The 11,882-nt window shown below is 47.0% G+C and overlaps 1 protein-coding gene across 1 annotated transcript in view; it reads right to left on the reverse strand.

Moving 5' to 3' along the window:
- Positions 1 to 9,159, reverse strand: part of pcnt (pericentrin) — a gene marked incomplete at its 5' end in the record, with an annotated part of 43,235 nt that extends 34,076 nt beyond the window's left edge. Inside the window, 6 exons of the mRNA XM_080523304.1 lie at positions 2,915 to 3,630; positions 3,800 to 3,949; positions 4,881 to 5,075; positions 5,750 to 5,926; positions 8,056 to 8,085; positions 9,112 to 9,159. Of these exons, the coding sequence (XP_080379430.1) occupies positions 2,915 to 3,630; positions 3,800 to 3,949; positions 4,881 to 5,075; positions 5,750 to 5,926; positions 8,056 to 8,085; positions 9,112 to 9,159 (1,316 nt within the window). The remainder of the gene's footprint in view (positions 1 to 2,914; positions 3,631 to 3,799; positions 3,950 to 4,880; positions 5,076 to 5,749; positions 5,927 to 8,055; positions 8,086 to 9,111) is intronic.
- Between the last annotated feature and the right edge of the window lie 2,723 nt (positions 9,160 to 11,882).

Consider the following 11,882-nt stretch of genomic DNA (forward strand, 5'->3'; position numbering starts at 1 on the left):
ATTCTGGGTCCAACACTATTTAATATTTTTATTAATAACATTGCTCACGCGGCTGGCAACTCTCACTGATGACATCCATCTGTACGCTGACAACACCATTGTCACACACGTCTGGCCCCTCTCTGAACACTGCCCTGACCGACCTCCAACACAGCTTTAATAGCATCCAATATGCCTTCTCCAACCTCCATCTTCTCCTAAACACCAATAAAACTAAATGCATGATCTTCATTCGGACCCTACCCCAAGCCTCCTGTCCCCCAAAAATCACCTCACTGGATGGGTCAGTACTAGAATTTGTCAACACATACAGATATCTAGGTATATGGCTCGATAGTTCACTCTCCTTCCAAACCCACATCAATAACCTACTCACCAAAGTCAGAACAAGAATTGGTTTCCTGTACCGCAATAAAGCTTCCTTCACCCACTCTGCAAAACACACTTTGGTAAAAATGACCATCCTGCCAATTCTGGACTATGGAGATATCATTTACAGGATTGCCCCCAAAAACCTTCTCAATAAACTGGACGTCATCCATCACACTGCCATCCGCTTTGTCACTGGTGCCCCTTTCAACACACATCACTGCGACCTGTACTCCCAAGTCAACTGGCCATCACTCCACACCAGGCGACTGACCCACTGGTATCAGTTCATCTATAAATCCATCATCGGCAAACCCCCCCCCTACCTCTGCTTACTACTGAACTTCTCATCCAGCACACGCAATCTCCGCTCCAACAAATATATCACTCTGGTCCCCCCCAAAGTCCGCACCTCCTTTGGCCGTCATTCTTTTCAGTTTGCTGCCCCCACTGACTGGAATGCGTTGCAGTTGACACTAAAACTCACCACTCTAATAGCGTTACCCACCTTTAAACACTCACATTTAGATGTTGTCTCGGATCACTGCACCTGCTTTTAAGATAACTTCCCCCTGGTCCCTGCGGTCTTTACATACTGTGTTGTGATGATGTTTTTGATACTTGTCATGTTTTATATTGTATATATTGGGTTGTGTTTTATATCGTATATACTGTGTTGTGTTTTGTGTACAGACTTGCCTCTGTTGCCAATTGGCCAGATCGTCATTGTAAATGAGAATTGGTTCTCAACTGACCTATCTGATTAAATAAAGGGTAAAAAAAAACAGGTAGGATAACCCAGATGGATAAATACACACTGTATGAAAGTACACAACGGAAATATAGATTTATTAAACTAAAAGGTCATAAACAGCACTCTAAGAGTTACAAACTTACAGCGGGATATGGAAGAAACACACACACAGACACACCAGTGTTTCCCCTACCATTCCCCTACTTTGCCCGGCTGCCCTCGAAAAGGCGGTACAGGACCATGGCCGCAAGGACAAACAGACTGAAGCTCAGCTTCTACCCCAGGGCCATCCAGGCCCTGAACACAGCAAAGAACTAGGTTCTGGGCCCTGGACAGTCTGGACGGATTGATGGCAGCTGCTGGATTGAAAAAATCAGGTGTAGTGCTGAGGCACAAATGTGTACATTTCAAGCCTGCAAACTGCGACACTTTAAATTAATGTGCAATAACACTATGTGCAATATGACAACCCTAGTCGTTTTATCTGTACAGTATAGTATAGTGGATAGTGTACATAGCCTTTATTTATGTAAACCAGCTCCTTTCCCTTCTTGTTTTTGTTTTTGTTTTTTTTTCTTTCCTAGCACCAGGGGAGCCACCCCTCCCAAATTTCGTTGTTTGGTACCTGTACTATAGCAATGACAATAAAGACCATTCATTCATTCATTCATTCATTGCCGGGCCGCCCCCCCAACAGAACCCCCCGCCCCCCCAAGAAAGAGGAATTATTACGGACGTAGACACCAAACATCTGACAAGTAGGCTAAAATATCTGCTTTTTTTAAACGCACCCAACCCGAATCTGGCGAGTGGCAAGCCCATGGGCTCGTTGGTAACGTTAGTCCGCCAGTAGTCTCGCATAGCCAAACCTATCTCCACACAAGATTGTGCACGAGTGTGTGCGCGCGACGCAAGAGAGTTTTTGCAGGGTGAGATGTCTGCAGATGGAAAGTAAGCAAGTTGAAACGTTAGCAAATATAATTGCTGAGTGTTCTAACAGAGCAAGTTGGTTCAAATTGGTCGTTATTATTGTGACTAGAAAGTGTCTGATTATAGTTCCATGGTATGTAAAATAGTGTCAAAGAACTAGCAAGCTAACTAGCTAGCTCAGAGGTGATTAGATGAGCTAGTCTGCGGCACACATGCCAGCTAAAGAGCTAACTGGATGCACTTTATTATTTTACTTAAAAGTAGATATACTATCTTTCTTATTCTGCTAGAATTGGGCTTCATGGTAATACCATATTGGCATATTTACAGACATGGACAGTGGATTGAAGCATTGGAAATGTCTGTTTTTTTATAGTTGGACATACAATTTTTTTTCAGGTAAGAGAGTAAAGTCAAAATGACATTATCTGACTGCATTGCCCACAGCAATCCAATATTCAATTATAATTATGTTATAAATTGATATGGATGGATCAATTTATACCTCTTATTAGATTATAAATACTCTGGTTGTTATGTTTGCCTTTTGGTTGACAGTAAAAGAGGGAGAGAGGAGGATAGAGAGGGAGAGAAGGAGAGAGAGCAGGATGGTGCACCAGAGAGAGAGACAGCAAGAAGGGCAGGAGCCTATCTCCTGTTTCCGTAGCGTGAGGCGGCTTAATGTACAACTTAGTACACCCCCTGGACATGACGCTGGTATGTCGCAGGGTCTTACCCCCTGGGGGGGGGGGGGGGGTAATGCCCCCAAGGCAGCAAACCTAGGGGAAACACTGCACACACACACACACACACACACACACACACACACACACACACACACACACACAATTTCCCTCTGACCTGTAGTTGCCACAGTTCTCCAGCAGGCTGTGCTCCTCTAGACTCTCATTGGTCCAGGAGGAGTGTGAGTGCGCGGGGACGGTGGCGGACAGGTAGCGCTCCATCAGAGGGTCCACGCCCCCGGGGAAGGAGGCGTCCAGACTAGTCTCCCCCTCCTCACTCGCCCTCGCCTGGTTCTGCTTGTCTTTAGAGGCCTTCAGTCCAAACTCCTCTTTCGCTCTCTCCTCCTCTTCCGCTCTCTCCCTGACATCCAGGAGCTGTCTGACCCTCTGCACCTCCTCTCTGAGTGTCCCCATCTCCTCCTCGACCCTCTCCTCCTCCTGCAGCCTCCTCCTCAGCTCCTGCACCTCCCTGTTGAGCGCCTCTTCCTGCTGCTTGTGCTGTTGGTTCTCCAGGCACTGGGTCTGGGCTTGGCTCAGCTGGGTACGGAGGTTCTCTAGATGCGCCTCCCTCTCTCCCCTCTCCCTCCTCTCCTCCTCCAGTTCGGCGCGTAAGCGTCGGTGGTTCTCCCTCTGCTCCTCCAGCTCGGCCCTCAGCCTGAGTAGCAGAGCGTCCGTCTCTGCGTCAGCGGGACTCTGCGGGCTCTGAGGATGAGAGCCAGTCTGTGTCAGGAGAGGGGCCGGGTCAGGGGAGCCGTGGCCAGGCTGGGGGAGCTGCTGCTGGGCTTGGGGGAGCTCATGTCCTGCCTGGGTCCTGGAGCGCAGGTACTGACTGGTCTGGAGAAGAGAGATTGAAGATAGATTTAATGCTCACTGGATTCTAGCAGTTAGACTAACTATGACTGTGTGTGTGTGTGTGTGTGTGTGTGTGTGTGTGTGTGTGTGTGTGTGTGTGTGTGTGTGTGTGTGTGTGTGTATGTGTGTGTGTGTGTGTGTGTGTGTGTACCTGCTGTAGCTGTGTCTGTAAGGCCTGTATCTGGACAGCAAGTGACTGAGCCTCCTGTTGAACTTGGTCTCTGCTCGCTAGCGCCTCCTGAAGGTTGGAGCTGAGCTTGGAGATGATCTCATTACGCTTCTCCACCGCCCGCTGTAACTGCTACAAGAGGAGAGGTCAGGGTCAGACACACACACATACAGAGACACACACAGAGAGACAGACAATCACAAGAAGCACAGACGAAGCTGTGATGTGAGTCCTCCAACAATACACACACACACCATCATGAATCTGTAATGGAAGTCCAGCGCACGGACGCACGCACGCACGCACGCAGAGATGGATGGATGGATGGATGGATGGAGTGGAGAGAAAATGAAGGAAAAGGAAGAGACAGAAAGACACGAGGCAGAAAAGGAGGGAGGAGTGTGTCAAAATGGTCTCCTGAGGGTCCCTGTCCCTCATCAGCATCATGTACCCTGATAGACCTGGCCCGGTTCACTACTGCTGTGTGGGTGTCAGGGCTTCACCCAGCCTCTGCCTCCACATAGGTGGAGCTGAAGGAGAGGAGAGGACATGTCAGCCCAGTGAGACGTACCCGGAGACACACACAGCTCTAATGACAGGCAGGAGCCCTAAAGCCTCACTGGGAAACAAAGCATGAGGACAAATTAATCCATCTGAGCAAACACATCATACCCAGTTAGTTTGGAATGTGTATGACTGTGTATGACTGTGTGTGTGTGTGTGTGTGTGTGTGTGTGTGTGTGTGTGTGTGTGTGTGTGAGATGCAAAGCCTGCATACGAGCAAACACAACCCAGTTTGGAGGGCCCATTCTCCCTGGTGTATATTCGGAACACGATCGTGATGTAATCCCTAACGCACATTAAACGAAAATGAAATGCATCCATTTCTTTCCCTTCACCTCATCCCTGATTTGCCATGGGAATCCCTTTAGGGATGCAGAGAGCATCTAAAACGCCAATCATAATGATCTCCATGGCACTGATGGCTCAAAGCCAAAGGAACTAAACTCATGCGCAAATGACTACAGTTAGATGGCAACACTGTTCCAGACGGGTACTGTACCTTGAGCTGCTCTTTGCCAGTGTACGCGACTCGGACTTCCTCTCCCAGAATCTCCTCCACCTCAGCCTGCTCAGCAGCTACTTCTTCCCCCAGGGAGGTGCTCCGCTCCTGGGCAGGGGACTGCTCCTTCTGCCCCTGGTTCTGCTGGGCCTTTGGAAGACAGCTCTGGTCCGACTCCTCAGGCCTCTCTGGTTGCTAAAGTGTTCGATATAAAGGGATTGTTTTTAAAAGCATAGCCAATTAAATGTATTTCCAAAATGACAGATTATTATAAATTTAAAAACCTTCTTTTTTTCCCCTAATCTTCAGTTAAATAAAGGAAGTCATATTTTGGTCAGTTATTCTCTGGAGTCATGCTCAATTAATGACTTTCTAGTTACTGATTACATCAAATGTGTCCTTTAGGTCAACTTTTGTGTTCACAGCCTTTGTGTTGTACAACAGTTAATCCTGTCACGATGTTGCTATGACAACATAGCCCCTCAAGCAGTTTTGTGGTTACTGACCTATTTCTCTTGTGTATACACAGAAATGTGTATGTGTGTGTGTGTGTTAAGGCATAAGATGCTGACATAGATTCACTATGGTCTGTGACCGTTTTCTCTCAGATTGCCTAATGAGTGGTTCTGATCCAACGGAAAACCCAATTTTGTACAGACCCAAAATTGTACATTAACATAAATTCATTTCACCCATAAGGAGTAACTCTTATGATTAGATTAGATTAAATTCAACTTTATTGTCATTGCCGAGTACAAGTACCAGACAACGAAATGCAGTGTGGTGTGTCCTTTCCGAAAGTGACAGACTGTTGGGACATACATCAGGTTCAGGTTCCATCCAGTATTCCAGCAGGGCCAGTGACTCACCTCATGGTTAGTCCTGCTGTCCTGCTGCGTGTCGTTGCCCGTCTGGGGGACGGTCTCTAGGGGGCGACCTTGCGCTGGGCGGTCATTCTGCGGGACATCCGGGCCCTTCCTCTTCTGCGTCTTTTTCGCCGCGCCCGCACTGTCAGTCTTCGCCCGCCGCTGTCTGAAGCTAGCAAGCTGCGCAGGAAGGAGAGCGAGAGGTAGAGAGACACGTAGGTAAGCAACACTGAACACCACCAGATGATCAACATGGTGGAGGTCAGGGGTCAGGGGGTCAGGGGTGAAAGATCAATGTCCAAATTCATTCTCCCAGCCAGGAAAGACGGATCATCAGAGAAAACACTGTTTGATTGAGAAGTTCATGATCCTCCCAGGATTTAATCCAGACAGACAAGATTGGAAGATTCTGAGAGTGGAAGTGAGGATTCAAATGAAACAGCGTGCCCTGATAAAACAGCAGGTACCGAGGCAGCAGCCTTGTGCAAACTGAGGATATTCTCAGAACTTCCAGACAAAGATTAGGTCTAAAAAATGCCAAACTACAGGTAGCCTACAACTCCAAAAAGGTTAAAGGTTTTGGCCAGGCAGTGCGGTCAGCTAAGGCTCGTCGGAAGCATCCCGACGTCGCTCCAGGGATCACCAAAACAGAAGATCCCTGAACGACAATGTTCCCAATGAAGCAGCGCGCACAATGCTGTCTGAATTCCAGCTCGCCTGATTGAGTGCAACTCTGCACTCAATCACTCTGTGCATCACTCCCTCTCTCTCTCTTCTTTAAGCAGCTTATGCCAGATTAAATTGGTTCACAGACCCTTACAAATAAAAATAAAAATATATATATATATATGATCTCTGGACAGTCTGTCTTTCTCTCTCTCTCTCTCTCTCTCTCTCTGGCAGTCAGACCTGACTCATAAGACTCCTGTAGTAATCCTGAGCCAGAGGAGTGAATGTGAGCAGCCTGTGAGAGTGTGTGTCTTGTCTGTTCTCCACAAGTGGGCGGTTCCACTCGATTAGGCTCTGCCCTGCTTTCAGCAACCACAGTGTATGGATTCAGCATCCATTCATTCCTTCCTTCCTTCCTTCCTCCCCACCCCCCACACAGCCACCACTACCCTATACCATCATGGCAGCCCTCGGCTAACCCTGCTCCCCATCTCTCCAGGCTCCCCAACCTCACTCCCTTCACTCACTGCCCCTCCTCCTCCCTTATATTACCATCATTACCTTCCTCTCTACAGTCATCATTCCACATCCCCTCAATCGACAACTGCTATTTCTTCACACACACACACACACACACACACACACACACACACACACACACACACACACCCACACCCACACCCACACACCCCTCCTCTCCCTCTCTTCTTCTCTCATAGTCCACCCCCCTCTGCTTCTGTCATAATACAGAACAGGATGCCCCAGAAATAAACAGGAGAGGAAGGCCATGCTGGGCCCGGGGCAGCCTCTGTACCAGAGAGAGTCTGGCCGGCTGTAGTCATGAGAAGATATGACTGGGAGTAGGATAGACTGCCATGGTGCTCTCACACTAATGCTGTCAGACAATGCGCTGCTGTGTGCTGTTGGCGGGTGTGTGAGGGTGATGGGGTTGTGAGCGTTATTATAACTGAGGATGGGCTTGCGGTGTGCCTAACATAGCAAAAGACAACTGATGCCATGCCTTCGCCATAGCAACAGCCATTACGCCAACACAGTAAAACTTGGGAGCCAACTGAAGATTCCCTCTGGCGCTGTTGTGCTTCAGAAAAAGCTGACGATGACACAGACTATTATATAACTCAGTGTGCACACTAGCTGCTTCAACTATGCTTTGTGATGGTGGGCTTTCATTAAAAGTATGGAGTCAACCAGTGTCAGCTAGGGTGATACGTCTGGCTAGTTCAACCTTCATGCGTCCATTGCGCCATCTACAGGCCAGAGTGCGTAATGACACCACTTCCATCCACCTGCTACAGAAATCGTTTATAAAAAATAAAAAAAGCAGATCACAGAGAAGCCATTAATCCCAAAACCTGACAGCACGACCACAGGCTTACTGTGGGAGATTAAAAGTTAAGCGGTGCAGATGGAATCATGCAGTCCTGTTGTAATAGAACATCGAGCGGACAAGATGTGCTGCTGAAGTGTGTCTCAACTGGTACTTTCTAATTCTTTGTACAACATTCTGAACGTTTCACTCCACCCATTGAAACCCACCGAAAGACAGAGGAAGAGATAGATTAACAACATCACCAGACCAGATCACCGCAACCAGTCACATCATCGCTCACTTGACTTACCGACTGAGTGCGCTGCATGTTGGTTGATTTCTGTCACAAGGAATAACAGCGGTTGATCAATAAACCTGACAACGTCAATGTGCACATGTTCATCATAACACCTGAAATGCAACACCAAGGTGATGGAGGGATGCCACGACGTCCTTCCTTACCCTCTTTAATGTTATCGTGATTTTGGTTACTTTAATTCTCAGTTTAAAACGCTGGCTTATATCCAGTGTGACCGTTACGGGGTGTGACACCCTTATCATAGACGTCTGTTCTTAGTTCTCAGATGTTCACGGTAGCTGACTTACCACGTCACATGAAGCAGACAGCAGATGTGAACGGAGACATTATACACGTTGGACGGCAATAACTCAACAGGAACTAAAGCATTGAGTAGGGCTGGGACATTAGGTGGTTATTTGCCTCCACATAGGAATTGAATCTGACTCATTCACATGATTCAAATCGCAATGAGGGTAAAAGGGCAGGGAGTAAAGACACAAACCTAGCCATCGGCTGGATGAGTCACTTGTTTAAGCACAATAAGCAACACAGACATGGATTTGGCACGATTCACACGGAGGAGGGGCATGGTAAAGCCCATTGTATGATAACAAAGAGTTTAGTAAAGCAAGCGACAGCTAACTCAATTAGCCGAGATGGCTAGCTGGGGTCATAAGGCATATTGCTTGGCTAACACGTCAATATAACAGTCTATGTATTTGCTATTTACCAGGCAAACAACTTAACAATATTGCTTCGCTATGCCATAACGTTGTTATCATCAATCCAAGTAGTTTGGGAATGCTAGCTATGTTGCCTACAGACATTGTTGCAGGTCAGTTGGGCTGTGTCAAGCAACCAATGTACCAGATAAGACACCAAATCACAAATTAAAACGCTATCTATGAGTTCCTCCGCAATGTCATCGGTGAAGATCAAAATAGATGACATAGACGGGCTAAGGAGTAAAAATCCTAAAGTTTCTAGCTAGTTTGCTGCTAGCAGAGAGTTGTCTGGCTAACACAGCTTGCTAGTGGTAAGTGATACCATGCCAAAATAACAAACCTTTGCTCTTCCAGCTTCTAATTTTCTCTGTCGTTCCTTTTCGTCCATCTTGGTTACAATAAACGAGTTAAAAGCGAAGGACAAATGTCCTGAATTCGCTGATTATTTCACTATACCCTTCACTTTCCTAGAGTTAGCTACTGTAAAAAATCTCTGGAACAACTGTCAGATGTGATTCAATATGGCCGCCAAGCCATTTCAGCTCCGCCCTCACCGTGTTTCCTCCGGTGAGAGGACCAATCAGGGACCTGATCACAGACGCAAAGCTTTGATTGATAAGGTATTTAGCCAATATATCTCGTTTTGTGCATAAACAGTGTACATCCCACACTTCTGTTTTGAAAATGTGAGCGTTGCGTGTATCTGACTGGCTGAATAGTCGCTTGAAGCTCAGCCAATCTTGCCGCCTACTGCAAACGGCGCACCAAATGCCCGGGTAAAATGAGTGAAAGCAAACTCATCTGTGTAAGCAATATTGCAACTGCAAACAATTTCATGATGTTTAAGCAACGATCTCCTATATTATCTCCTAATTGTTTGTTATCAAAGGGGCATCGTCATTCATGATAAAATGTTAAAACGTAAAGATTGTGTGTCCTGTCAAAGGACCACCTGTAGCCTAGGCCTGAACCTAACATTAACAGAACAGGCCCCTTTCTGCACCCTTCATTCGTTGATTATCATTTGAATAATAATTGTCTATGTGATCCAGTCTAATGAGCTATTTTGACTTAACATAACAAGTTGAGATCTGAGATCCCGCAGAAATGAAATATACTTTGGGGGAACGACTCGGGGCGTGGGGGGGGGGGGGGGGGGGGGGGGCGTGAAACATTTTGAGATTTATTTTTTTCTCAATTCCTGCATTCTAGTGAATTTTCATAGTAACACTGCACTTCAGACAACCACCTGGTGATGGTGTCTAGGTCTTTAAGTGTTAAACAGCTGAGAGCAGTCATTGCTGTTTTTTGTGGTCTTCTTTCACACACACATCTTACCAAGTGTGTATGAACATCCTCACAAACCAACAAAGAACATGATCTATATCAAATTTAAGACAGAAAACTCCACACTGGTATCTGATCGTCGATCACCGGATATCTTTATTTTAACTATATACAAATTATACTTTGGGGGGAGCCATTATACTTTGGGGGCCCCCCAAAGTATTAACATGCTGTGGGAATCACTGCTGTTGTGTTGCAGGTCAAGAGGAATCGAGGTAAGAGGACCTCGGCTGAGAAGAGCACCAACGCTGATGCAGGTCAGAGGGTTTTCTTTCCATTAAACATCCAATCACAGGCAATGATAATGAGGTAAACATCATTCCAATATCCACATATTAGCATATCTTTTTGAATTCATGACCTGGAAATGGCTCCATAGTGATATGCTAGTGGGAATAGTGTAACACAACCATTGATTGTCTCTATGTACTCCAGACTATATAGGTGACAATAAAACCCCAGGTTTCTCTCTGTTTGGTTCTTTTAGCTCCTTCTGTGGCGTCCTCCTCATCCACCGAGGACTCCATCCTCCAATCACTGGGCTCCAGTTCCTCTAGCTCATCTGATTGGACCAGAGCTCTGGTTAGAGATGTCCTAAGACTGGTGAACTCGGAGATCTCCTTGATAATATCAGTATCAAGTCCACCCGATAGCCTGCGACAGGGACAGCTCCATGCACGCGGCGAGGAGGATGATAGTACATGTGGTGTCCACCAAGCTCCAGGAGTTTGGGATCACCGGACCATTGGTGCCAAAGGCCAAGGTCATGACCTCTAAGGAGGACCTGGAGCCGATGACGGCCGACGTGATGACTGCTATCGTGGAGACGGTGGAGTCATGTAGCACAGCTGAACAGGGGGGCATGCAGGGAGCGGCTTACATGCTCAGACAGGTGGCAGAAGAAATTAAGACGATCGGCCGTTGTAATTCTGGTCAGGAGGGCTCCTCTGCTATAGCGGAGCACAGCCGTGTGTCCTCCCCTGGCATTGTGGGACACCTTGGTATTATTACTAGTGAGGAGTTTCATTCCAATACCATCAAGGCTGTGGGTGCGATTCTGTGGAGGAATATCTGCTGTTATTCAACCTCCGCTACCGCTAGTGATGTCACTGGCCAGGCCAACATGGCCGCCACAATGACTACCCCCACACCTAGTGATGTAGACTCAAAGGCATCCCACGTCATCAACGCCTTTGTGTCTGATGATAAAGACATCATTCAGACCACCGATGGGCCTATTGCAAATTATAATACGACTTTCTATGCTACCCGTAAGTTGTTTGTAAATATGGAGACAAAATTGGAGATTGGAGATTCTATGCAGACCATCTAATGGAGCTGATCCAACCATGGAATTAGTAGACATCAGTGATGAGGAACTTGCCTCCGTTCATAGTGCTGGTAGTCAAAGCTCCACATCCCTGAGGTCCGGGAGTGTCTCTCAGGCCAGGAACTCTGACGATGTCACCAAGGAAGTCCTTTGTGAACTTAGGGCCAATCCCAATTCACCCCTAGCCCTTCGTTTTCACCCCTTTGGCTCGATTTGCGCGTTCACGTTTAGGGCGAGGGCTGTCCCAATTCATATTTCATCGAGGGCTAGGGGTAAGGGGGAGGGCTAACTATTACTTCGTTTCGAGCGATTCCAGGACCACACTAGCTTCGAAGGGCTAGGTGTACGCTACCCCTTGATACCAGGATGCATTGCGAATCATCTACAGAAATCTTATGTCGCTCTATTCAATGCGGAAATGTCATTTTAATTCT

Source organism: Nansenia antarctica (assembly GCF_963989245.1).
Source record: "Nansenia antarctica genome assembly, chromosome: 1".
Classification (NCBI taxonomy): Eukaryota; Metazoa; Chordata; class Actinopteri; order Argentiniformes; family Microstomatidae; genus Nansenia; species Nansenia antarctica.